At 35.1% G+C, this 27,529-nt stretch overlaps 8 protein-coding genes across 8 annotated transcripts; 5 read left to right on the top strand and 3 right to left on the bottom strand.

Annotated features, from left to right (window-relative positions):
- Nucleotides 1–1,620: 1,620 nt before the first annotated feature.
- CLUP02_17837 (uncharacterized protein) lies at nt 1,621–3,616 on the bottom strand (the record flags this gene model as incomplete). Its single annotated transcript, XM_049296741.1, has 6 exons — nt 1,621–2,166; nt 2,218–2,482; nt 2,536–2,845; nt 2,905–3,188; nt 3,246–3,342; nt 3,397–3,616. The coding sequence occupies 6 exons, from the start codon at nt 3,614–3,616 to the stop codon at nt 1,621–1,623; spliced, it is 1,722 nt and encodes a 573-aa protein (XP_049137965.1).
- Nucleotides 3,617–13,562: 9,946 nt separating this feature from the next.
- CLUP02_17836 (uncharacterized protein) lies at nt 13,563–13,793 on the top strand (the record flags this gene model as incomplete). The annotated part of the gene is made up of 1 exon (XM_049296740.1): nt 13,563–13,793. A coding segment is annotated over one exon (231 nt), but the record flags the coding sequence as incomplete, so codon positions are not given.
- A 3,573-nt stretch (nt 13,794–17,366) lies between these two features.
- On the bottom strand, nt 17,367–19,131 carry CLUP02_17835 (uncharacterized protein; the record flags this gene model as incomplete). The annotated part of the gene is made up of 6 exons (XM_049296739.1): nt 17,367–17,387; nt 17,478–17,644; nt 17,712–18,408; nt 18,480–18,669; nt 18,722–18,968; nt 19,080–19,131. 6 exons carry the CDS (start codon nt 19,129–19,131, stop codon nt 17,367–17,369), a joined length of 1,374 nt encoding a protein of 457 aa, XP_049137963.1.
- A 1,177-nt stretch (nt 19,132–20,308) lies between these two features.
- On the top strand, nt 20,309–20,792 carry CLUP02_17834 (uncharacterized protein; the record flags this gene model as incomplete). Its single annotated transcript, XM_049296738.1, has 2 exons — nt 20,309–20,363; nt 20,521–20,792. 2 exons carry the CDS (start codon nt 20,309–20,311, stop codon nt 20,790–20,792), a joined length of 327 nt encoding a protein of 108 aa, XP_049137962.1.
- A 63-nt stretch (nt 20,793–20,855) lies between these two features.
- Nucleotides 20,856–21,408, top strand: CLUP02_17833 (uncharacterized protein; the record flags this gene model as incomplete). The annotated part of the gene is made up of 2 exons (XM_049296737.1): nt 20,856–21,299; nt 21,367–21,408. 2 exons carry the CDS (start codon nt 20,856–20,858, stop codon nt 21,406–21,408), a joined length of 486 nt encoding a protein of 161 aa, XP_049137961.1.
- A 248-nt stretch (nt 21,409–21,656) lies between these two features.
- On the top strand, nt 21,657–22,245 carry CLUP02_17832 (uncharacterized protein; the record flags this gene model as incomplete). Its single annotated transcript, XM_049296736.1, has 3 exons — nt 21,657–21,813; nt 21,924–22,091; nt 22,154–22,245. 3 exons carry the CDS (start codon nt 21,657–21,659, stop codon nt 22,243–22,245), a joined length of 417 nt encoding a protein of 138 aa, XP_049137960.1.
- An 866-nt stretch (nt 22,246–23,111) lies between these two features.
- On the top strand, nt 23,112–24,213 carry CLUP02_17831 (uncharacterized protein; the record flags this gene model as incomplete). The annotated part of the gene is made up of 2 exons (XM_049296735.1): nt 23,112–23,622; nt 23,684–24,213. 2 exons carry the CDS (start codon nt 23,112–23,114, stop codon nt 24,211–24,213), a joined length of 1,041 nt encoding a protein of 346 aa, XP_049137959.1.
- A 547-nt stretch (nt 24,214–24,760) lies between these two features.
- On the bottom strand, nt 24,761–26,486 carry CLUP02_17830 (FAD binding domain-containing protein; the record flags this gene model as incomplete). The annotated part of the gene is made up of 4 exons (XM_049296734.1): nt 24,761–25,678; nt 25,738–25,796; nt 25,849–26,296; nt 26,364–26,486. 4 exons carry the CDS (start codon nt 26,484–26,486, stop codon nt 24,761–24,763), a joined length of 1,548 nt encoding a protein of 515 aa, XP_049137958.1.
- Nucleotides 26,487–27,529: the final 1,043 nt, after the last annotated feature.

Raw genomic sequence — 27,529 nt, 5'->3', positions numbered from 1 at the left:
AAAGAATATTACTTATAATAACCTCGGTAAGGGCCTAGGCTATTAGTTATAAAACGATTAATATATTAATATACCCTTTAGTTAAACGGCCGTTAAAATAGTACGCATATTAGCTACTACTTTTTATAAAATAATAACTATTATTTTTAATATTAATATATTAAAAAGCTATTTTAAAATAGAATAAGTACTAAATCTCCTATTCCTTAAGAGCCTCTTTTTTAAGCTTTTTAAGGACTAAATATATATTAAATAGGCTTAGAATAATAAAAAAAACTATACTTATTACGGGGGGTACTTTAGCTTTCTAATATTCTTTTTTACTTTTTATTATTTTTTTAAAAAAAGCTAGTTTTACGTTTTTAAAACTTTAAAATAATATTGAATATAAACTTTTAAAATAATAAATATATAATATACTTTTTTAAAAGAGTTTATTATCTAAACTAATCTTATTTTTATTTTTAAATTCTAAGGGGGGAATAAGTAAAAGCCCGTTAGAGCTTTTATTATTATTATTTACTTTATTATTACCCTTATTATAGCCGCTAAAAAAAGCTTAAAACTTAATAAAGTCCTTAGTATTTTAATTAATAACTTTAATATCCTTTTAGTTAAAAAGAGAGAGCTTAGTAACTAAGCTTTAATAAGTAAATAAGAGGTTATAAAGGGGAATAACGACCTAAAGGGGCTTATTAATATTATTACTTATTTAAACTCTTAATAAACTATATAATATATATATAAAAAATATTATAAAAATTACGTAAAACTTATTATTACTTCTAAATATATTAAATATTTATATTTAAAATAAAATTAGTAAACGATTTAATAGTATAAGCGCGCGTACGTAATAAACGGGGGTATTTATAATAATTACGAAAAGTTAAAAAAAAAAGATTTAATAACTAAGTAATACTACGAGAATTTAAATATATATAAAGTAACTAAATAGCCTTACTCTTAGTAATTTATATATTAAAAATAATAAAATACGTACTATTCTAAATTAAAATTCTATTTATTTTAAATAAAAGGATATATTTATAATAAATGCGGTTTAAAAAACGCATATCCCTTATACTTATTTTTCCTTTATTTATATTTAACTAAATTAAGCTTTTATAAAAGTATTTAGAGATTTTATTTTAAATATAATAGCTCCTTAGTAATAGTAATTAGGGGGTATATTACGTAATAAGGATAGTAATCGTATTATATAAAGTACCCGTTACGTATTAAATTACGTATCTATTTTAGATATTATATATATAGACCTTTTCTTTTTATCTATTTCTATTTTAATAATTAAGCTATTTTTATTATATTCCGTATGCCTATTACTACGTACTATAACTCGTGACATTTTCTAAGTGGGTATCCTGGTAGTGCCGTTTGTGTCACTAACATCCCTTACATAGCGAATTCATTAAAACAAACTCACTAATCCTCTAGTAAGAATCAGACGTATTCTAGTTTGAAAGAAAGAGGGTAGAATACTGAGAGGATCCGGTTTATCAGAGTGTGATTTCAATTTCAAGTAATCAAGTAAATATTGAAAACATCGTAGACTATAAAACTAAGTACAGGGAAAAGGAAATCGTATTTAACGACTTTCTACATGAGATCTTTGGTGAGATCAAATTCGGCGCACTTGTAGTCAGACTTGGTATTGAACGGGTTTCGGTGCAGCTCCTTGTTACCATCTTCGCACTTGGACTTGGGCCACAACAGACCAGCCTGACCCTCCTGGCCGGGGAAATTGCCTGCCATCCATATTGACCCCTTGGAGACATCGCTGTAGTTACCCTTGAGCACAGGCATGGCAAAGAAGCAGGGTGGGGGCGTTTCGCTTGCCCAGCTGCCCTCGCGGATGCCCGTCTTGCCGATGTGGCCATTGTTATTCTCCCAGCATTCGACGGCGTTGCGGAGGGTTCCGAGTTTGTCCATGTTCCAGTCGGTCCACAAAGCCTCCATGTCCTTATTCCCGCCAAGGGTTTGAGAGACCTTCTTGGGGTACCAGGCAAGAATGTCGAGGCAGCGGTTTTTGTTTGCCTCCCAAGCATTGTTCGGGTTCGTGCACTTGTCGACGGGAAGGTCGTCTCTGACGACGACATAGGCTCCTCGAAATTGCCTGGCCATCTGCCAGATGAGCGCCTGGTCCTGTTTTTCAGTTAGTACGAAAGTCATGCGAGCCATGCAATATTCACTCACCAAGTTGGTCTTCATTTTGCTTATCACGTCGTCCAAATTGTTGAGGGGATGGTCCCTCAGCCAAGATCCCCAACCGAAGACGGACACCGCCGGGTTTTTGACACCCCCGACGCGCATAAGTTCGGGGATGTCAGTCTGCTTGTGGCCTTGCTTGCCAAAAGTTGAGGCCACAATTGCCTTGATGTTAGCGAAGCCCTGCTTAGCGACAATGGCAAGTAGTCCCCGGATCGTGTCCGTCGCTTCCACTGCATCATCAGAACCGCCGCTATTAGAATTGTTAGTAGTCTTAACGGACCTTTTTCCAAAGTCTTCACTCACGAATCTCCCGTAGCCGAGACCATGTACATGACACCACTGATGCCTGCTAAAGGACCTCCAACGGCTGCAGCTGGTGTGGCAAGGGCACTTCCGATACTGAAAGCTGCACCGAGAATAGAGGCTAGGTCGAGAGGTGCCTTTGGTGCGCCACTCTTAATGCCAAGCAATTGTCTCATGGTGCCAATCTGGTCGGACGTGATACCAATAGACTGATCGAACTCGATAGAAAGCTGCGACATGAAGCTGTGGAATGCGGCCATGGACTGGAAAAGATACCACAGTCCACCCTTGTCGATCGCATTGAAGTCGTCTGAGAACACATGTTAGTGAAAGCCTCAGAAGACAGACAACTTATCAAGAGATTCTCACCGCATGTTAAATCATGATCGCAAGGAGCACCAGGCTCCTGACAAGAGAACTTGGTGTGATCCTTCTTCGGGAATAGCTCGCGGTACAGGTTCTGTGCCCAATTGGAATGATCCGGCTGAGAGTTGATGTATTCGTCTGCCCACTGCTCAGCACCAGAATTATACCAAAACGTGCCCATATCCTTGATAGCGTCATAAGACTCGCCGGACTTGCAGTTTGGAAGCTTCTTGTTGAGGAGCGACTTGGGGATTTCACCAGGTGAATTTTGCTCAACCGGCTCGGCCCTACGTTGTTGATCAGTCGGCTTTTGCTATTACGGTTAAGCCATTCAAAGGACTTACGAAGTGCTTGAGCCTTGGAAGTCAATGCTCCAAATCATAGTGCCTCCAAAACATTGCCCATCCGCCCAGGCCTTCTTATCTTTGAATGTCTCCTCATCTAATCACAGTGAGTAAGTATCAGGAATCAACTGTTCACGCAAGGTAGACTTACTATCATAGCCAATCCACTGATCGTCCCAAGTAAGCTCCTTCATCAGAGAATCTCTCAAGTAGTTGGGTTTGAGGCCCTTGTTTTTGATGAGGTTCTTAATCTCCCCAAGAGACATGACGCCATTAGAGTTAGTGCATTCTCCCTTCTTGCTCGGGCCTGAGAAAGAGCAGAGAAGTTCGTTGCAACTCTTGTCAGAAACAGTATAGCCACGGCCATACATCGACCTTAACCTTCCTCTTATATACTTTTTCTTAGCACGCACTATTAGTGCGGGCTATTATACTATACTAGCCTCCTTAATAAGGCCCAATTCCCCTTTCTCTTCTTATATTAAATATAACTAGCCTAGGTAACGGCTATTATATACTACTATAATTACTACCCTTATTAAATATTTTTAATACCCTTTTAAGCTTTATTATTATTATTTAGTTTATATTATTATACTTATTTATAAAGAGGTATCGTATTCTAAACTTTATAAACATAACTCTTATAACCCCTAAGATTATAAAGGTCCTAATTATAAGACCTAAGTTAGACGTATTAGCTATTATAATACTATTTAGATTAATAATAATATAGTTACACTTTAATTACGAGATATATCTAAGTAGGATTATAATTATAAACGAGATTAGGACCCGTTTTTTAAGCCTTTATTTTATAAAAGATATTACCCTTATTACTATTTAAAAGTCTTTTTAATTATTAAAAAACTCTAAATATGCTATCATTATAAGCTTTTATATAACCGAGCTCGAGGTATTATTTAAATAACTTTAATATTTTTTAATAAAAACCTCTTATTATAAACTTAATTATAAAACTATATTAAGCCTTTTTTATTTTAAAATACTTATATAGAGCTCTAGTTATTAACCCTAGGGCCCTATAACTCGAGCTTTAAGTATAAAGAGCGTCTTATTAAAAGGAAATAAAAACGTATTGCTTATTCCTATTTATAATACCCGTATTTTTATTTAGCTCGATTTTAAAAACCCCCGTTACTAAGCTAAGGCGCAGTTTATTTATAAAAAAGTTATTAAAAATTACTTACTTAAGAACGAGGATATTAGCTTAATAACTAAGATTTTAATTAATTACGTACTTATTTTAAAAACCTTAAGAATATAATAAGCTATACTTAGTTATTACGCTTAGCTACTTAAACTCTTTGATATAATTATTATTAAAGAATCCGAGATTTAATCTATTTATATTATTAAAAATATTAAAACCTAGATCCTAGGCCTAAGTAAGTAGCTACTTAACTCTAGCTTATTTATTTAAAATAAGATTAAGGCTATTATAAAAATAAACCCCCTTTATTACTAAACCTCGGGCTTAATAACTAGCCCCCGTATTATATATATTATATTATTTTTAAAACTAACTAAGGAGCCCTTTAGTATTTTTAAGTTGATTAAAGTATAACTACTTATATACTGCTTACTCTTAAAGTAGTACTAAGTTTATTTAGATTAATATAGCTCTAAGGACTATTTTAAAACCTAACGCTACTATTATTATAATAAGCTAAAATATAATAATAATTATACTTTAATAGTCCCTTAGTATATAAATTACTAAGGACCGTACTTAAGTAACTACGTAAACTACTTTATTTATTTTTAAAAAAAGGATAGTATTATTATTTACTAAACCTCTTAATAAAAAAAGCTCCTTTATAAAGCTAATAAAGAACTTTATTTATAAATTATAAAGCTTAACTCCCCCTCCCCCCCGAGCCCTACTCCCGCCCCTAGGCTAGAACTTAATATAGAATCCTCTAGTACTTAATTTTAAAACGAGTTTATAAATATATAAATAAAAAGCTTTATTAAAAATATTATTTATAAATTTATAATAGTTAATATTATTATAAATAATACTAATAGACCCCCTGGGTAAGAATAAATATAGCTAGTTATTATGAAATTAAATAGTATTTTAAACTTTATTTTAGAGAGCGGTAATTACCCCCTCTCTAAAAAATAGAGCTCTAAGCTCCCCCTAGAGAATAGCTTAGAATATAAAAAACTAGTTTAAAAAAAAATAAGTATAAGAGCGCTACCCGAGGGCGCTCTATAACTACCTAAAGCTAATATATATAATACGTACTAAAATTAAAATACTATAAGCTAATATATAAAAAAACGGGTATAAATACGATTACGCCCTAGCTATTACTAAATATAAATAAGCGGATATTTTATTATTATAAAAGCTATAATATAATATAAATAAGCCGTAGAATATTACTAAATCTTACCCTAACTTTATTTTATACTTACTAATATAAAACTAAAATACTATATTAAATAAGCTATAGGCCCTAATATACGTTTAACATACCCTCCCTTACTTAATAATATTTAATATTATAGAGCTTCCCTACTAAAATATACTTAGAATACGTATTTGAAAATACTATATCCTTAACGTTTATTACGTACTTAATAAGAGATGTATATTAATAACTCTTAATTTTTAAACCCTTTTATAAAAAGTCCTTATTATAGGGGACCTAAACTCTTATTATATAAATTAGTAACTAAGGATACTTTTATATATACCTAGGAATTACTTAGCTAACTAAATAAATAACTACTATTTTAATATCCTAAACCTTATAAGGGTCCCTATTTATAAAGTTAATAACGTACTTAACCTTATTATTATTAATATCCCGCTAGCCTATACCTAAATTACTAGCTATATTTATATTAAGTCGGATTATAATACCCTTATTATAACTATCCCCCTCCTTGTTAACTTAGGTAATATATATTAACTAAGAAAAAAAAAGTAAAGGATTAACTTAGAAAATATACTTTAGTTTATAAAAAAGTAAAAGAGCTAGCTTAGAGTATATATACTATATACGACTCTATATACGACCTTAATTTAGTTATAAAGAGCTTAAATACTATTTTTTAATATACTTATCTCGCTTCTTTTACCCCGTACTACGCGGGGAGTAAGGGGACGAAATAATAAAATAAGTCTTATATTAAACCTAATAAGTATTTTAAAGTAATATATATAGCTAATCCTTATTTTATTATTATAACTAAGGCTAATAAATGATATAATAATACTATATAAAGCGCTAAAGCTACTATATAAACTAAAATAGTTATTTTTATTAAAAAGGACTTAAATATATACCGGGTTATAAATTAGAACTAGCCGAGGCCTTAAGTCTAATCCCCTCTTTTATAAAACGATAAAACTATAATTACTAAGCTTATTAAAAAAGTAATACTTTTTTAAAAAAAACTTTTAAAGCGAGTAACTACGGGAAACGACGTCTATTTTAACCCTATAATATACCCTAAATAGACCTTATCCTAAGATCTAATCGTTTATTAATATAAAATAAAAAACGTAGTACTTAATATAAATAATACTATTCTTAATATAAATAATATTATAATCTCTATACTACGGGCTTATTAACTATATATTAATAAGTACGTTTACTATTTTTATTAGTCCTACTTTATATTTAAGTACTATCCTAAAGCTTAGTAAGATACTGAAATAATAATCCTAAAACCTAACTAAAATATACGTATATATAAGGGCTAATACCTAATTCTATTACTAACTACTTTAAAGAAAGGTCTTAAGTACTTTATAGTTAAGAAGATATTTTATATTATAGTTACCCGGGGCGTACTATACCCTTAAGTAGCCGGGGTACTACTTAAATAATTAGCTATTAATATTATTAATATAATAGCTTATAATATATAAGCGGCTTTTAATAAAAAGCTTATTATTATCCTCGTTATAATAAATATTAAAAGAGCTTTTAACTTAGTCCTATATAACCGTTTATATAACTAACTTAAGGCATAAGGATAGTTAAAGAATATTATTACTTAGGTTTAGTATTTTAACTAATTACGCCGTACTTTAGTTTATTATAAAAAATACTAAATACTTATATTCCCCCTTTTTTATAAGCTATTATAAGAGTTATTAATTTTATTTATCCTCTTTTTTTTATATATTAAGTAAATTTATTAAATCGGCCCGGAGTTATTTAAGTTCGGCTATATTAATAACTACGTAATACTTTATATTAAAAAAAACCTTATTAAGGCTACTTCTTAAGTATAATAGATCCTTAATAATATTATTACTTAAAGTAATAATAATACTATTTAACTTAACCCTATAAAAACCGAGGTTCTATACTTTATAAAGTGTATTTTACCCTGAGTTAGAAATATTACCCCCCCCCCCCCTATTTACTTCAATAATAAAGAGATTAAACTAAAACAAAAAAGTATTATAAAGTAATTAAGTATTATTTTTAATAAATAGCTAATTTTTTATAAATATATTATAAACTACTAAAATAAAACTAGGTTTATAGTAAGGTATATTAAAAGACTTAATAAGGTTTTTAAAAATATACTTCTTATTACTATACGTAAAGTAGTATATATTATAATTATACTAAAAGCTTTTTACGGCGCCGAGCTATAATATCTAGGCCTAATTAAACTAGCTTTTAAAATTAGAGTTAATTTAGAAATACGTACCTAGCTAGAGGTATAGAACGGGCTAAAGTTAATTATTTAAACCCTCTAAACCCCTATTAATATCGCTCTAAAAAGATCCTTTTTAATATAATAAACTACCCTAATTATAATATTATTATATAAAGCTAATATATTATTAATTAAGCTCTTTTTAAACTCGCTTAGAAATTACTATATTATTAAGCTATTTATATTAAATTACTATTACTCCTTAGCTTAGAGAACTTATAATTATAAGCTATTTTATAATTATAAAAACCCCTCCCGTCCTATTACCCTTATTTAAGTAACTAACTAAATTAAATAACCCCTATAACTAGCCTTATTACTACGTAACTTCTTAATTACGTGGAGCCTTAGTTAAATATAAAACCTTACTAAGTTAGAAGAGATATAGAGCTATTATAAGTAATATAAGTTACTCCTAGTTATATATATTATAGCCTATATTAATAAGTTAGAAACCTCCCTAAAAGCCACGGGCTACGGTTATATTATTTATTACGGCCTATAACTAATTTATTTTAAATATTACTACTTACCTCGGGCTAAGGTTTTTAATATTAAAATTAAAAAGGCTATTATTAGTCTCCGCGCGGCCCTAAAGCTTAAAAATAAAAATATTATAATTATTATTATATATTTAAATAACTAAGCTATTATTAAGTACCTAAATAGTACCCCCCCCCTCCTCTTCTTAACGAGCTATTCTTAATTTTAAAAAGCTTATTAAGAATACTAAGATCCTTATTACTTCTTATTAAATACTTAGTTATAAAAATATTATAAAAAACGAAATAGCGGACTACTTAGCCAAAAAAGGTACTATTATAAAAACCCCTAACTTTTATTCGCGCCCCCTAATTATTATATACTTTAAATACTAAATTAAAAAAAAATAACTAAGCGCTCTTTAAAATTAATAAGAAGAATACAAACTAGACTTTTATAAAAGACTAAGGCTTTTTATTAATAATAAGCTAAACCCTAAGCTTAAGTCGCTTACGTAATAATAGTTTTATTAACTCTTATTAATTAGGTCCGGCTATAGGGATTTTACTATATATTACTATTTATATTATTATATAAATACGAACTTCTATTACTTATATAAAAAAAAAATACTTAATTATATTTATTATTATTAACTAGTTATATATAGGAGTATATTATAATTTACTTATACTAGTTTCGTTCGGGGCTAGCTTAGTAAAGAGTAGTTAGTATATATTATAATACTATAGCGCTCCTAGTTCTATATTAATATCTACCAAAAGTAACTTAGTAATATAAATCTAGACCCTTATTCCTATATATATATATTAAAATTAAGCTAGTGCTTATGGGATTAGCCGTAGTAATACTAAACCTGTATTTATTATTAAATAATGTAGTTATAATAAAGGTCTCGGGGTACTCCCTTTGGCCCTCTTATTAATAAACTAACGTAATAAAATATATTATATAATTTATTTCTTAACTAACTATTTAGGGACGTCCTTTTTAAACTAAGCCCCCTTATATAAATAGGTTTATTAATACGGTAGTTAGCTCCCTTAGTAAACATTAATTTTATAAAGTAAGTATATTAATACGGCTCTATTAAATTAGAAGTCTAATTTAACCGCAGTATATAGTCGACTGCGCAGGGGCTAATTAGGGGCCTTATTTATAATTATCGTAGCTAGCCTAACTTATAGTTAAACCCTCTTTTTTATACTTACTACGTAAATATTTATATAGTTTAATTAATTTCTTTATTAATTATAGTTCGAACTAACTATTTTATAATAGGGATACTAATACTAATTAGTAATTAAATTTTATTATCGTAAATTAGTAAGGTAGTTTATTATATAGAAGAGATAACTTTTTAATATTATATAGGATAGGAGATTCGTATTAATTAACTTTATAAAAATAGATAAAAAAGGAGGTAATTTTTAAATATTATATAGAATTGAGTAATTATAGCCCTTTATTATTTATAAGAAGTCGACGTTTATTATATTAAATTACGTTAATTAATAAAACTATTTAAGTAACTAGCTTTTTATTATTATTTTAAATAGCTTTTTTACTAAACGACTTTTTTATAGCCGGCCTATAATTAAAAATTAACTAGTTAAATTAATAAAAAAGAATACTTACGTAACGACTACCTACTTAATTAATTAATATAACGAGCGAGCTTAATAATATAATATAAAAGAGTACTGCGTAATTAAAAAAAGGGATTTTTAAACGTAAATATTTTTATTTAGTAATAAAAATATCCTTATAAGAGTTATTAAGCTAAGAGATTTATAGTATATAAAAAAGTTTATTATTATAAAGATTTTATAAATATAACTTTAAGCCCGTAATCTAAATAACTTTTTTATAGCTCCTTTAATTACCCCCCGGGTATTACTTAGGAATATAATATAGGGGACGGTTTAATAAGGGAAGAGGGGATTTAGAGGTTTTAATAATATCGAGTTAAGAGTATTATAAATCTTAGAGATTAAATTAAGAAAAAAGCGGCTACCCTAAAATAGTTTTACGACCTCTTATTAGAATTATTATTAACTTAAAAAAAAGTTAAAAAGATAAGGATTTAAAAGGAAAAAAAAAGAATTTTTTAGAGGGTTACTAAAGAGTTTTTTTTTATATTAGCTCTTAGTACGAGATTACTAATTTTAAAAAATTAACTAAGTAATAAAAGGAATTATTAATAAGTAATAATTATTTAATTATAATTAAGTTATGAAAAAGACTATTTAAAGAATATAAAATAGGGTACTAAGAGGTTATAAAAGATAAGATTTTTAAAGTATTTAACTTTATTATATATAAGTAATAAGTAAGTATTTTTAATAAGTTTTTAAAATCTACGATTTTATAAAAAAGAGGGCTTAATTTTATTAATTATACTTAACGGCTTATATAGTTTTTAATAACCTATATAACTCTTTTATAAGCTACTTAGCGTTTATTTTTAATTATTTTTATAGAATACTACTCTAAAAGAGGTAAATTAAAAAAAAAGCTATTTAAAAATTATAAAAAGTATAAGGCTTAGGAGGCTAAAAATGTATAGGATAGCGGAAATTAGTAATTAATAAAAGTCCCGAGACTAATTATTATATTTTTTATAGTAATATAAACGTCTATTATTATTATTATAAAAAACAACTACTAAAATCTACCTTTTTATATTAAATAAAAAAGAGGATTTTAATAAGTATAATAGTTAGTAATTTAAAAAAGTAATAGTAATTACTAAAAATAATAAGAATAAGAGTAGTAATAAAATAATAAAAAGAAGCGAGAATCTCTTAAATCTTAATAAATTCGTTAAGTAATAAAAGTACGGATTTATTATAACTAGCGCGCGGATTAAATATATCCTTATTAAAATTAAATACGCTAGCGATTATTAATATAAGTATAAGTTAGAGTACGACCCTTAGTAAGTTAGGGTAAAAAGAAAGAGGACGAAACCCGATCCTAAATAGAATCCTAATTTTTTATAAGTAAGTAAATATTAACTTAGACTATTAAGGGACGTAAATATATAAAATTATAAATTAGCTTAATGATAAGTAAATTAACGTAATATTAACTTATTTAACTAAGGTTTATAAGAAAAAGGGGCTATAAGGGTAACCCTTATTTTATAAGATCGTAAACGACCTTAGTTACTAACTAAACGAATAGTTTATAAGTATAAACCTAAAAATTATAAAAGTAGTTGATAAATTCTTTTATAGGCAAGGGGTATTACTAGCGTAATTATAATTATAAGAGCTATATAAAATATTAATAATAATAATTATAAAAAAGGAATTCGTATTATAGAACTAAGTATAGGTTAATAGAGCGTATAATCGCTTTAATAAATTTAAAAAAAAGGTAAACGACTTAGATTTCCTTTTTATAATTACTAACGGAAATCTATCGTTATAAAAGGATATACCGGGGTAAAATATAGTATTAAAAGTACGATAATTAATAATTCTATTTATTTCGATTTATAACTCGTTACTATTATTAATACGAAATTCGGCGCTAATTAATTAATACAAAAAGAGGTAAACGACCCGAAATTATTAATAATACGTAGCGACGTAGGGATCGTATATAAATACTAAAAATCTAATAATAAATATAAAATAATTTATAGACTTTAAAAAGATCTTCCTAAAAGAGAAATTATACTCTAGGGGGAAGTATAAGGTCTTATAAAAAACCCTAACGATATTTTATAATTATTATAAAAAAGTCGGAATTAGAGAATACTAATACTATTTAGTAATTAATATCGTACTTATAAATAAAGCTTTTAATTATTATTATAAAGTAGTACGTAATCTCGATCGAAACGACTTTTTTAATATAATTAACGTAATCCGAAGCCGCTTCGAGACTTATAATAAGAACTTAGAGCTCTTATTTAAGTTATAAGCGATTTTTTTTATATCTATAGCTAGGATAATGAAAGGTAAATTGCGAATAAAAATCCTTAAAAAGCTTATCGATCGAATTAATAAGCTAATAAAAACCTAGCTAAATAAGGGGATAAATAAGTAGAAAGTCGGATATTTTTATACCGTAGTTTAGTATATATTAAAAATAAAAATAACCCTATACTAAGTACTTAAAAACTACGAGACGCTTTACTCGAGGCTAAGATTTAGTTTTAATATTAAAGCGAGAATATTATACTAAACCTATTTTTAAATATACAACGGCCCTTATTAATAATATTAAGTTAATTAAATATATAATAAAAAAAGAAAAGAGGCTAGATATAGTAATTATTAATAAGGAGGCCTAAATTCGTTAAATAAGTAGAGATTTAACTTATAAATAAAATAATAAAAAAGGTAATATTATATTTATAAAAAGGATAGATATTAGTTAAGTAACTATTCTGAGGAAGAGCGTACTAAATTATATAAATAGTATAAAACGTTAAGGGTAATAAATAATAAAACTAGCCCTCGTTAATTTAACTAATTCCTTATTATATATAAGAGTAGATCCGGGGGTACGGAACTTAGTAATAATAGCTAAAGTAGTAGCTTAAAGTATATACTCTTTATAAGAGATTTAGAAAATAAAGAAGATCTTACTTTTTATATTAACGAATTAAATTATAACGAAATGAACGATATTAACTACTCTTTTTTTACCCTATTAGCCTCTAAAAGATATATAAGGCTAAATAAATAGAAAATAATAAAAGCTCTTAATAAATAGGCTTTTATTTATAAATAATAAAAAAAGGTCCTTTAAATAACGGATATAGAAGCGGTTAAAAGGGCGAATTTAATAAGACTAAAGCCTATTCTCTTAATAATTAAAAAGAAGATACTATCTTTTTTAATATTTAAAAAGAAAGAATATAGTACTAAGTAAATCTAGGGGTAGCTAAAGGGGTCCTTTTTATATTACTTAGATCCCTCGAATACTAAGCTCATATAAGCATTCTATATAAATAAAAAATACGGCCTAAATAATTTCTATAAGATTATTTTAAATACTAGGGTATTATAATAGTTAACTAAAGGAAAAAAATAATTTTAAATATTATAAAAGATTGTATTAATAATACTTAATACGTTAATAGCGAGTATTACGAAAATTAGTTTCGGCCTAAGTAAAGAAATCGTTGCCCTAAGTATAATAAAAGTAGAGACGTACTTTAAAATAATAACCTTTTATATTTTATTTATTAATACCCTATTTCTCTTATATTTAAAAAATATAGATCGACTAGGTATTATATTCAATAATATAAGGAATAGAATCTTTAGTAATAAGTACTTCGAAATAGTTAAACGATAATAGGGGTATATATTTATAAAGCTTATTAATAATACGAAATTAATTAATTACTTAACGGAAAGTAAGCTTAGAAAACTATATTAGAGATTCGGGTACCCGTTAGTTACGAGGCTATATAACTTCTTAAAGTAATTAAATAATATTAATATCGAAATAGGGGTATTAAAGTAGTTAATAAAAGTATATTATTAATACTAAATAAATACGCAGAGCCTATGTAAATTTAAGGTTAAATTACGTAATAAGCTTAATTTTAACTAAGAAATCGTTATTAATATTTTCTATTTAAATAGTTAGCTAGTACTATATATAATTAACGTAGCTATATTTTTTTAAATAGGGCAATTCCTCTAGGATTTATAAGTAAAAATAGTATAAATAACCTTACGAAAAAGCTAAATTAATATATATTAAGGACCGCTAAACGGTATTAAAACCGACGCTAGTACTAGTTTTAAATTAGTAGAATTTAAGGATAATATAACGGCTTATAGTATATAGCTAAAAGTCGTACTTATTAAAGTATATTATAATATTAAAAAGGTAAAAAGGGCGTTTAGAATTATTAAAGAGGAAAATCCGGATTTTATTAATAACGAATACCTCTAAATAGTACTTAAATACTATAATAATACTATAGGGCCTAACGGACTTATACTAACGCTATTAGTATTTAGAGTATATTTAAGAACGACCTTAGCCTCGCTACTATTACTAAGTATAAGCTAATAAGCCTAAGTAGTTAAAAAAATAATATAAATATTGCGCAAAGTAAATATAAAAAAGTAAGTTAATAAAGTAATTATTATACGTAATAAGCCTAATATAGGGGGTAATTTAGATATATTACTAAATTTAAATATATAAGTATAGCGCGAAATTATTTAATAATAAGCTAGGTTATATAAGTTAATTTTTATTAACGAGCGCTCTTATATAGTTATAAAAAATTACGATTAGTTATTCAAAGTATTAATTACGGTAGTTAGACCGTACTATATAGATTTTAACGAGGTAATTTCTAATTTATAAAAAGAAAAAGAGCTAGGGGAAACTATATAACCTATAATAAAAGTATAAGAAATTATCCTTAACGAAATCGTTATAGTAGTATTAATAAACGACGAGGAAGAGGAAATTACTAAAAGGGTATTAATATTATTAATAAGACGTTATAAAAGACTACGATAGTAAGCCTTAATATAGTAATTTATTATTAATAACGAAGTAATTAATACTTTTAAATAATAAAAAAGAAAGCTAATTTTAAATTAGTAATTAAACTACGTAAAGAAGGTATAATTATAATTACTAAAAAGCCGTATAAAGGATTAAATCTTATCGAAGTAAATATTTTTTACGATCGAGGGGTCTATCGATTTATTTTATATAACCTAAAAAAATATATAAACCTCTATATATTTAAATTATAAATAGTTCGTAAAATTAAAAAAAAAAAGAATACCCTAGCCGTACGAGAAGTCTAAATACGTAATTTAGGGGTATAGCGATATTAAAAAGGTAACGCTACTTATATAATTACTTATTATATAGCGCTATAGTTAATAATTAACAATAGTACTAATAGTATTATTATAGAAGAAGGGATATAAGATTTAAAGCCGTAATATTACTTAGGCTTATACTTAATTAACTATAAGGCTTATAAGGAAAATCCTAGCCTATTTACTAAAAGAAATAGTTAATAAGTACTTAGAAAGTACGATTATTAAAGTACTTAAGCTACTATATAGGCTCGTAGAATTAGGTACTTATTAATAAGCTACTTATTACGATTTTTATATTAATTAACTATTAATACCTATTTTTATATACGACCCGTACTTATTAATTGTAGAATATAAAAGTAATTAATTTAACATCGTTAGAATATAAACTAATAATATATTAAGCCTATTTAATATTAACTTTATAAAAAAAGAGGATAAGGAGCTTTAGAAAGCGGGCTTTATAATAAAACTAAAAGAGGTCCTTATAATAAATACCTCTTTAGTATTTAATAATAGGATTTTTATAATTAAAAAAAAAACTATCGTTTTTTAATAAAGGGGGTAGGGTAAGAAGATTAACCTCGTTAATCTAAACGTAACTAATATTAAAAAGTAGTATAAAGCTAAGCTCGTGCGAGGGGTATATATTATAAGTATTTATTAGCTCGAGGCGACTTTTAACTACGCTAAGGTAGCGTAAGCTATAAATCTAACTAAATAAGACGTCGAAGTATCTAATAAGTAGCTTAAGTAATAATAAACGAATCTCAATTAAAGTCTCGTTTATTACTTAATTAACCTTATAATTAATAAGCTTTATATCTTTATTAATAAGTTATTTATAAATAATAACGACCTTATTTTATAATTAGAGTATATTATTATCCTAGCTAATAAGAGTATAAGTAAGAGCGAATTTATTATATATAGTAATATAATTTATTACTTATTAACTAAAAGTAAGTGGGTAACGAGAAGTATATTAATATTAAAGGTTTATAAAATAGTTAATAATATTAACCTCTCTTATACGATTTTAATAATACTAAAGGAGATTATTAATTAAATTAGTATTTTACTTATTCTAATAGTTATTTATACCGATTTTTACTCGCTATACGAATACCTCGTTAAATTAAAAACGATAAAAGAAAGAGGCTTATAATTAATATTATAGCCCTTAAATAATTATATAAAAAGTATAAAATACTTAAAATCCGTTAAATTAATAATAAAAATAACTTTATAAACGCTTTTATAAAAATAGTACTAAATAAGGAATTAAAGTAATTCGTAAGTAGTAGAAAAGTTATTATATAAATAGAGGGATAAGTTATATAAAAAGAGTAAAAAAAAGGGGGAAAAGGAGACGACTTAGTAAACGGGCCCGAGGTCGAATTATACTTTTAACTATAGTAGTTAAATTAATAAAAAAAAGAGAAAGTTAGTATTAGATTAGAAGTCTAATTTAACCGTAGTATATAGCTAACTATATAGGGGCTAATTAGGGGCCCTATTTATAATTATTATAGCTAGCTTAACTTATAGTTAGAACCTCTTTTTTATACTTACTATATAAATATTTATATAGTTTAATTAATCTCTTTATTAACTACGGTTCGAACTAACTACCCTATAATAAGGATACTAATAGGCTCGTTTAAATAGGATATATAATAAGCTATATACCCTAACGGCCTTATAAAGCCTATATTTACTTATAATATTATTATATTATAATACGAGTTCTTAATAATACTTATTTATATTATATTATATTATATTATATCTTTACTTACCTTATTTTATAATTATATACTATCTTCCTTAACCTTTTAAAAAAATACGACCTCTTACCTTAAGTAGTAATACTTATTATAGTATAATAAGTGTCTTTTTATAAATATATAAAATACTACTTAGCTTATTTTTTATATTATTAGCGCAGTACTCGAACTTTACTAAGTATAGTTACTTTAAATTATAAAATATTACGAGGGGCTATATATATATAAAAAGGTTAAATCTTAGATTATATATTATACTATTTTATAAGAGGGTATTATATAGATTCTATAGGGTACTATATACGGTTATATAATTCTAGTGTAGTATAGTTACCTTTTACCTTACTTAAGGATATTACGGCGTAAAATGGGCTAAATAAACAAACAAACAAATAAACACGGCCATACATGGCAAGACCAAAGTTGATCTTCTTGGGATCAAGCCCATCGAACCATAGGGGAACAGTATTGTTGCCGATTTCACGTATGTCAGCTTGACCGCGAACAACCTTGCCGAGAGTCTTGACGTCTTCATCCCAGAATCCATGAAGGTCTGGTAGGAAGATGGTCAGTTATACGATTTCTAGGCGCCGGGTTGGTACTTTTAATCAGTCACTTACCATAGGCCATAAATCCGAAGAAGTCGACAAAAGGCTCCATCGCTTTGGCGTCGAACCATCTCAGGTACCAATAATCAGGTGCAAGGGTCAGACTGATGCCGTACTTATCGCCATAAGCAGCACGCATCTCACGGAGAAGCACAGCAAAGTTGCGAGTGTCCTCGAGCTTTCTTCCACCACGCTTAGGCTCACCGGGATACTCCCAGTCGAGATCGATGCCAGTGAAACCATATTCGTCCATGTACTCGCGGGCAGAAGAGATAAAAGCAGCACGATTGGCCTTCGTCGCTACCATGTCGCTCCAGGTGTGGTGGGTCTTTGTCTCGGGGTTGCTGAAGTCGAAGCCGCCGACAGCAATCCAAGTCTTGAGACCGTCCTTGGCTAAGCCGGTGAATTCTCGCATCTGAGCAGGGTCGTCGTCGTGGGCTGGAACAACGGCGAATGAAGTTGGATCGATGAATGCAAAGGAGTAAAACAGATGGGTGAAGCCCTTGGTATCAAGCTGCTTGGGAGTCTTGGTATCGCATTTCCGGGTCCTCACGTTCCATGACTGGTAGTATCCGATCGTGCGGCCATTTGTGCTCCCGCCGCCTTTTGCGCATGATGGGGTAGAAGCGATGGAACAAGAGCCATAACCGGCCTGGCAAGGTGCACTGAGGTTGATCGGGTCGGCATTGTGGCAGAAGACCTCGGTGGTCTGATGGAAAGTAGTTGTCAGTCTCTCGAAAGCGCATGAGGGTACAATACAGGTCGTGGAAAAGTACTCACACCACACCAGCCAGATTGCGAACAGCAGAGATTCATGCCGCATGGCATATCGGCGTTCTCACTGTATTCTCCGCACATGGCAGTTGCATCGCACTGAGACTGACATCCTTTCCCGCAAAAGTCGGGGCCATATCCGCAAATGCTATCGGGACCACAACAGCTTAATAAAAATATAGAATCAGTCTTCCGTCTTAAGTGCTTCATACTTAGATAGCCATTAGACTGTGAAGACTGTGACTAACCTTCCATCGACACATGGACCATCTTTGCAGTAAAGGGGGCCACGTTTCTCGAGAGACCGGGAGCTCAATGACCGTCTGGATGTATGGTCGATGAAGGAAGCATTTTGTGAGTCTTCGTAGTATTGCTCGAGGCTCGTCGTAGAGTCTTGTGAAAGTTCAAGATCTTTAGTCGGGACTGGTGGGGCCTTGGATGGGTTCTGATGAGCTGGGCTCTGGGAAATCTCCTTAGCCCATTCCGGTGCTTTTGCTAATTTTTGGGGACGAGTATCAGTTATGCATGTCTCCAGTCAAACCATGATCGAATCAAATCCAAGTGACAAAGTCGAACTCACCTATGACATTGGACCGTCGTACGAACCCGTTTTGAGCATGAAGCCGGCGGCCGGGGGGGAATTGAGCGACGTCGGCATGAATGAGTGTGATGAAACAAAAAGAATAGAGAACAAACGCCAAAGAGGCGAAGCTGGATAGCTTCGACATCATGACGCTAGATATAACGACTGTGATAGTGCTCGACGATGCATCTTTTGGAACTCTGTGGCGATTCACCTGTATCACTGTATTTATAACATTACTTGTCAGCGCAACCAGATCTCATCTGTCCGCCCAATTCATTGGATTCAAAAAAACTTTTCCCATCCATCATCTAACCCAGACTTTCATGTTCATTAGGTAAAACCGTCATCAACTATGTTACCCTGCAACGATCGTATTCCTTCTTATCCCCTTGATAACTCCATAATCATCATTTGAACAGGCGCTGTAATTACCGCAATTGTTAGCAGTTCGTATCCTGTCATCCCTTCTATGCATGCCGAGGCACTAGAACACGGAAAAGGTGCGGCCCCACGGCTCTGATAGAAACTGTGAGGCCGTCTGACTATAGCCAAGCCGTCCAGCCCTCAAATTTGAGCCGTGAGAGCCCCATGGCAGCCCGATATCTACCAAGTTGAGGCAAGTGCGGGATGCCGATGCATGTAGATTTCTTTCCTTGGCCCGGACCGCAAAGCTTGGCTCTATCCAGCCAGATCCGGTGGAGAGCCACAGGATCAGCATCCTTGCTAGGCATCAGGAACAGGGACTCTAATTCCACTTCACAAGCGGGTGTGATGCTGAATCGCCAACATTGATGCTTTACGTAATATGCGAATGAGCCACCGCTTCAGAGACTATGGTCTAAATTATGGGCCGTCATCCCAGGGGCCATCAAAATCATCAAGTGGTTCCCTCGGACTCTTAGCGTATGACCGTAGCACTATTGCCTGCGATGGGGCGAAATGCTGAATGAGGACAACCTTCCGAGCAAAGCCAAGTCCAAGTAGTCCGTACTTCCATCCAAGGAGCATTTGTTCATATTCAATCTCTGGAGATGTCTGCTTGGGAACATGGTGTATATAAAATCCGTAAACCTGTTCGCTCTCCAAGACCACGAATTGCATCGTGAACCTACCTTACTTAGTTACGAAAGAAGAGTGCTTGTCTTTTCCCCAATTCCGTGCTCGACATGAAGGCAGCTATATTCTGCTGGCTTTTGCCGGCCTTCGTCGCGTCTCAAAGCGTCACAGCTACAACCGCAACACTGTCACCATGGCAGACTGGAGAAGTCACGCCAGATGGAACCTGCGGAGGTACAACTGGTTTCGTATGTAGCCCTGTCTGGGGCGCCTGCTGTTCCAAGGATGGTAAATGCGGTCGTTCTTCTGCATTCTGCGGCGATGGTTGGTAAGCCTTATGTCTCATACCTTATTTACTGTCCTGGCACATGTGGCAGCTGATCACTCGACTTACACGGGACACAGTCAACCAGCCGCCGGTAACTGCAACGCACCCGCACCTGCTCCCGCCCCACCACCCGGGCCCGGGAGTATCTCTCCCGACGGCTCATGTGGCGGAGCAAATCAGTATAACTGTACGACTTCCCCCTTCGGAGACTGCTGCTCTTCGAGCGGCTACTGTGGTACCACTTTGGGCCACTGTGGAAGTGGTTGTCAAGACCTTTTTGGCACATGTGGTGCGACGACCAATATCAGCTCTGATGGCCAGTGCGGCTCCAATGGCAAGACGTGTTTAGGGTCAACATTTGGAGACTGCTGCTCATCCGGTGGTTACTGTGGAACATCCTCTGATCACTGCGATGCTGGCTGTAATGCGGCCTTTGGCACCTGTTCCAACGCGGACTCGGGTAGTATCTCTACGGATGGAACATGCGGGAAGAATGGCAAGACATGCAAGGGGTCGAAGTTTGGCGACTGCTGCTCCTCTGGCGGCTTCTGTGGCACTTCCAAAGACCATTGCCAGGCGGGCTGCCAGTCTCAGTTTGGCACATGTGGCGCAGAAGACAACGTTTCCACTGATGGTACTTGTGGGACAAACGGAAAGACCTGTAAGGGTTCTTCCTTCGGGGATTGCTGTTCTTCCACTGGATTCTGCGGCAAATCTACCGCTCATTGCGATGCTGGTTGCAATGCTGCGTTTGGCACTTGTAATGAAGCTGCCAGCGGTATCTCTGCTGACGGTCAATGTGGCAAGAACGGGAAGACCTGCAAGGGCTCTGCATTTGGCGATTGCTGCTCTTCCGGTGGCTACTGTGGCAAGTCATCTGACCACTGCGATGCCGGTTGCAACGCATCATTTGGTACCTGCAACACAGCTGCTGGAAGCATTTCCACGGATGGAACTTGCGGTAAGAACGGCAAAACATGCAAGGGTTCAGCCTTTGGAGATTGTTGCTCGTCTGGCGGGTTCTGTGGTAAATCTTCCGATCACTGCGATGCTGGTTGCAAACCATCCTTTGGAACCTGTAACGAGGGCGCCTCAAGCATCTCAACCGATGGAAATTGCGGTTCGAAGAATGGCAAGACTTGCAAAGGTTCAACCTTTGGTGACTGCTGCTCTTCCAACGGTTACTGCGGAAAAAGCACCGACCATTGTCGCAATGGCTGCCAGCTGTCTTACGGCCTTTGCACTGGAATATCAAGTGATGCAGTTTGCGGCACGAAAAACGGCAAGACATGTGCTGGATCTGGTCTTGGAAACTGCTGCTCAAGTGGAGGCTATTGTGGAAGCACTGGCGCTCATTGTGGCCAGGGATGGTACGTTTCAGTTCAGTTTTTGCGTGTCTAGTATTCGACTTTTCTCTCTTTTTCGCATCAAATAAGGTGCGAAATGCTGGACTTTATTGCTGACGTCGTATCTATTATAGCCAAAAAGATTCATCGAGCGGCTGCCTCACAGCCAACATCCCGTCTGTTGATGGCACTTGCGGCTCTAGCAAGGGAGGTTTCACATGTGCTGGTGGGCCTTTTGATGATCAATGCTGTAGCTCTTCAGGGTTTTGTGGAACGAGCTCTTCGCATTGCGGAACTGGCTGGTGAGTTTTGCTGTTCTAGTCCTCAAACGAATTCTTCCATACTAACTTACGTTTCCATGCAGCCAACCTGGCTCTGGACGCTGCACTTAGAAGACGAAAAGATTTTGCGTGTTTGCAATTTCAGGAGTCAGGAAGCGAGCTCTTGATAACTTAATTTAGAATTGCGCTACGGTTTATAGAAAATTTACCTCTTTGTGAATAAAGGCCCGTTGATTCCAATAACTCGATTTCTTCAACCATGGAGAAAAGGTTTGCTCGCGTTAATCTTACGTTAGGAAACAAAATACCATGGCAGCACATGTGTTGAACAGATCATGGGCTTTTTGAATGAAGCTTCGTGCACCTGGTCGAGGGGGCAGATGCTTTGCTTGGTTAATCCGAGACCGGGTACACGAAGACTAATATGTTGAACCATTGTGATCTCAGGTACGTAGATCAACATAAAACCCAGGAGAGTCCGGCTAATGTTCGCCTTTCAATTCAATCTCGAAGCAAGCGTGTCTGACATATAGAGCCTACGCCCTGACGCCAAGGCCGGGTATGCAATAATGCCGGTAGGATGGGTGGATGATTTTCACCCCAAAGTTGGAGAAGAAATTACACGCGCTCAGGACCCAGATACCAACATCTGAACACAGTAGTCCAGCCAGAAAATAAGTCTTAATGACGTATTAAATCAGTCTGTCGAATCATGTTGTGATCTTCTTTGAGTCATGATGCTTAGTTGAGGTAATGTCATGGTCTGGTGGTTCAATGATACGCCTCTCAGAGCTCGGTGTCCACTGAAGACAAGTGACTGCCGGTTCGTCATCTCAAGACATATTTATCAGCAAGTTTGGGACGTTGCGCATCAAACATGAGAGTGGATTTGGACAAGACTTTTCTATATATAATATCGATCAGCAAGCCTGCTCTCATAAGCTTTGCTAGCTCTCGGTCAACAACCTCATTCACTTTGAGTCCAGACATCCTGCTCATTCACCAAACTCCACGATAACCTATCACTACTACACCTTCAAAATGGCAACTCAGCAGGTTTTCAGGCTTCCTCAGCGCACATCCGTCAACGACCTCGTTGTTGGGACGGAGCCAATCCCAGAACCCTCCTCGAACGAAGTTCTGGTCCGCATTCGCAGTGTCGCTCTCAATTTCCGCGATTTCGCCGTTGCGACCGGACAGTACCCGTTTCCTGTCAAGGACAACGTGGTCCCCGGTTCCGATCTCTCTGGCGATGTTGTTAAAGTGGGAAGCCACGTTGACGACTTCGCCCATGGCGACAAAGTGATCTCGTCTTTTGATCTGAGCACACTTTATGGCGCCATGAAAGACTGGAATCACAGTCTTGGGGGCTGTGTAGATGGTGCCCTGCGGGAGTACATTGTTCTTCCAAGCTCTGCATTAGTCAAGGTGCCTAAGGAGACTAAGCTGAGCTACTCCCAGCTATCGGCGCTGGTCTGCACTGGAACGACTGCTTGGAATTCTCTCTATGGCAACATAGCTCTCAAGCCTGGCCAGACTGTCTTATTTCTTGGTGATTATATTCAATCCCACTTGCCCTGAAGAATACATCAAAGACCTGACTTGCCACCCAGGAACTGGTGGTGTTTCCATTACCGGCCTCATCCTCGCCAAAGCAGCCGGAGCAACCACCATCATCACTTCTTCCTCAGACTCAAAGTTGCAACACGTGAAGGGGACCTACGGCCCTGACCATGTGATCAACTATAAGAAGACCCCAAAGTGGTCGGAGGATGTCTTAAGGATTACAGAGGGCCACGGCGCCGACTACGTATTTGAGAATGGCGGTGCTGGTACGATTGCCGAGAGCATCAATGCCGTGGCGTACGGGGGGTCCATCGCCGTGATTGGATTCCTTGCGTCATGCCCGCAGGAAAAGATGCCTGACGTCGCAGCACTCGCCTTGTCCAAAGGCGCGATTGTGCGAGGTATCATGGTGGGATCGCGGCAGCACTTGGAGGAAGTCACCCGTTACGTTGTCACCCGTCAATTGCAGGTTCCTGTCGAGAGGGAGTTCGGATCCAGTAGAGACCAGATCATCGCTGCCTTTGAGTATCTCACCAGCGGCACTCATATCGGCAAGGTCTGCATCAAGATGGCTTGAATTTTGTGCTGCACTCGTTTTGATACAAAATCACAAGTCGTCTTGGCTCATCCTGGTTAAATCAAAAAAAGATTTCGAGTTCGGGAAGAATTGAGGCCCATTCTGCACATTAGTCCTCCAACAATAACGGTTCTCGTAATGAATCATGTCGACGTCAAACGTTAATTTCCGCCCTGCTAATGCACATTCAGCCACAGACTGTAAGAGATCGTCATACCTATTAGTTAGCGTCCGCTGTGGCCGTAAATCCAGCTTCACAGAATTGGTGGGCCTTGGAGCCAACAAGATTCAAGAACGTCTCTAAAACTTGCACTCACTGCTTTTTACGGTGGAAGATTTTGTTGTAGAGAAGACTTCGAATATAATCAAGGCACCTTACGCCCAGCTGTGCACTTGAAGGTATCGCGAAGAGGTGTCACGGAAAGAATGGTTCATGAGTGTTACTGATATCTAGAGAGGGAATGAGGTGTTAAAATTAGATTACTTGAGCGAGGCACTGAGTTCGGGGTATATGCATGGAAATCTTTCGATAATCCTCATCTGTCAGTCAGGCTCTAGTGCTTTTGGAAATTTTGAACCCTCCTGACACCCGATGTTGGAAGAAGCCATTGGGGTCATAAGTCTGAGCCACCTTCTCCAAGAAGTCCTGATTATCGCCTCCGTACGACTGAAGTGGGTCCTGTGTCTGGTGTGCGTAATTGATGTACTTGAAGATTGTACTTTGTCCTGTCCTTGCAGCATGCTCGGAAATCTCATCTATGACTGCCTCAAACTTTCCTGTCAACAATGCCTCGTCATTTGGGGTTGGAAGTAAGCACTCGACTTGAAGCACGACGGATGGCTCTGTCAGCTCTTCGTTTAATCCGAGGATATTAGGCCCGTTGTTAGCATAGTTGGTTGAGAGGGGAGTCATCACAAATATTATCGTCGCATTCTCGTCGAGTTTTCCCTCCAGGTCCGCGATGAGAGCCTCGAAAACTTCAAGAACTTTCCTGCCCATCTCCATGGTTGCGTGGAAGCTCTGCGTAAACCACACATTGTACAAACCGAGTGTGCTTTGGAGCTGCTTGACGAATTCTGAGTTCGGGACCGCCGATCTGGTGTCAATAAGAGGCCCCAAGTCCGCGAGTCCGGCGAAGGAGGACGATTTGCTGACGCCATCAACGTTGGCGGTAATGAAGGCGACTGAAGGATCTCGCCCAGGACCCCATGACAAGGAAACAAATCCGCTCTCGGCAGGATTTTCCTCGTTCTCTCTGACCATAGTGATGAAGCTTTTCACGACGGGTTCCTTGTCTGTATATGCGAATGCGACGATACCACCGTAAATGTCATTTGCAGGGAAAGTTCGCAGGTCGAACCTTGTCACGACACCAAGATTGTTCATGCCACCTTTCAGAGCCTTGAAGAGGTCCGCATGCGCCGTCGCGTTCGCTTCAATGAGACTACCATTAGCGAGCACCACCTGCGCAAATACGCTGTTAGCACACGATTTGGAACCGCACTCATCATGAATATCTGTACCTCGTAGTTCAAAACATTATCGGCGGAAAGGCCGTACTTCGCAGAATACCATGAGAAGCCTACCAATGTTTCAGTTAATTACCTCGTGATTCAGCTGAGATTTCGCCTTACCTCCGCCAAGCAAGAACCCTCCCACACCAACATGACCTTCGCGTCCGCCCGTTGTCATCACCCCTTGTTCCTCGAGGGCAGAGTAGACTTCACTCCAGCGCCCACCGGGGCCGAGCGCTGCGACACCGTGTCCCGGCGAATCAGGATTCTCCATATAGCTAATGGAATTGATGCCACCGAGATCGATGGTAACGCCATTGGCAGCATTATTCGACGGGAATGGTGAGTGGCCACCGCTACGTATGGCCACCGTCCAACAGCCCAAGGCTTCGCTGTTAAGTGACTTGATGGCGTCCGAAACCTGCTGTGAAGTCGTGGGCTTGAGGATACATGAAGGTCGAACGTCTTGAACATCGCCAGAGTAGTAAGACTGAATGGTGACGGCGTACTCCGTGTCGTTCGAAAAGAAAATTTGGCCAGAGAGCCCAGCGCGGATGAGGATATCGCACTGCAAGATGAGTCGGTCAGCATCCTAGTCTCAAGGCCAAGACGTCCACATCTAGAAGCTGACAGACCCCTGTGAGTTGGGATGCAGCATTGGACCGAATGCCGCTAGCAGGTCCAAAAGACGCGGATGCTGCAAATGTTGGAACAAAGAATAGAACCGCTGCAGCGGTGTACCACACCGTTGAAGGCATCACATTCGTTGATGGAAGAGATCTTGGCAAAACCCAAATCAAACGACGTGGCCGATGTCTGTCTTCTTAAGACATCCATCGATCAGCATTCGGTAAACTCATCGGCACCGATGCTCGATCATAATAAGGGCTGTCAAGCGGAGTCATTCGCTTTCGGTTTCCAGCACTTGTCAGTAGCCACGACCTTTCGTAAATCACTGCAATCTATTGGACAGCGTATCTTGCATCGCTGTACGCGTCGTATTTTCTGTTACATTTCCAAAATTCAAATATTGGATACGGCACAGCAGCTGGGCGAGCTCTGCTGAGCTAGTCCTTCGCGGATTCACTCCGAATGCAGGCAAACATAGACTAAGCCTAATCCGTTTCTTACTGTTGGTTGTTAGATTAAGCGATGCTTCCCTTCCTTTTCATTGGCCACCGCTTGCGTATCCTCGTGGACCAACAGATTCGCCGAGCAGAAATGCTGCGGCGCAGCGGGGACTGGATCCATCCAGACTTTGGGGACATCCTCATTATGCATGTACGGACATTTGCCTGACCAAACATGGACCCAGAGAGGAAGTTTCTCCGGGCCAAACCAACAGTATCAAGTTGACCCGACCTTTTCACCGGAAGAGAGTAAGGCGTAAACTCAACATGGACCTGCTATTGATCAGTGACTCAAGATACGCCTCCGTTGCTGAGAATATTGGTCGAATGTGCGATATCAAGAATTGCGACTGGTGAGAAGATAGCCTCAACCTCCGCAGTCTGTTGCAGTGTTCGACGAAGGGAGTGTCAGGATGTGTAGTAGTATAAGGGGCTTAAAATGGATAATTCAACCAGGAGGCGTCTAAGTATTGACTGTACAGGCAATAGGTTGAGACTCAGGTGGACTTGCTGGATGAACAAAAGTTTTTTCTCATTCTCGGGCGGGCGTAGGAAGCCAGTCGCGTTGGTGTAAAGCGCAATCACGAACGTAACTCCAACAATGCCCCTTTTCGTTCTTTATCTTGCTGTCTCGTCATAATTTCTGCGGTCTTACTCCAGTATAAGTGGCT

Source organism: Colletotrichum lupini, chromosome 10 (genome assembly GCF_023278565.1).
Source record: "Colletotrichum lupini chromosome 10, complete sequence".
NCBI classification, from domain to species: Eukaryota; Fungi; Ascomycota; class Sordariomycetes; order Glomerellales; family Glomerellaceae; genus Colletotrichum; species Colletotrichum lupini.
Note: the sequence above shows the minus strand (reverse complement) of the source record. Positions and strands in the feature narration are given on the sequence as shown.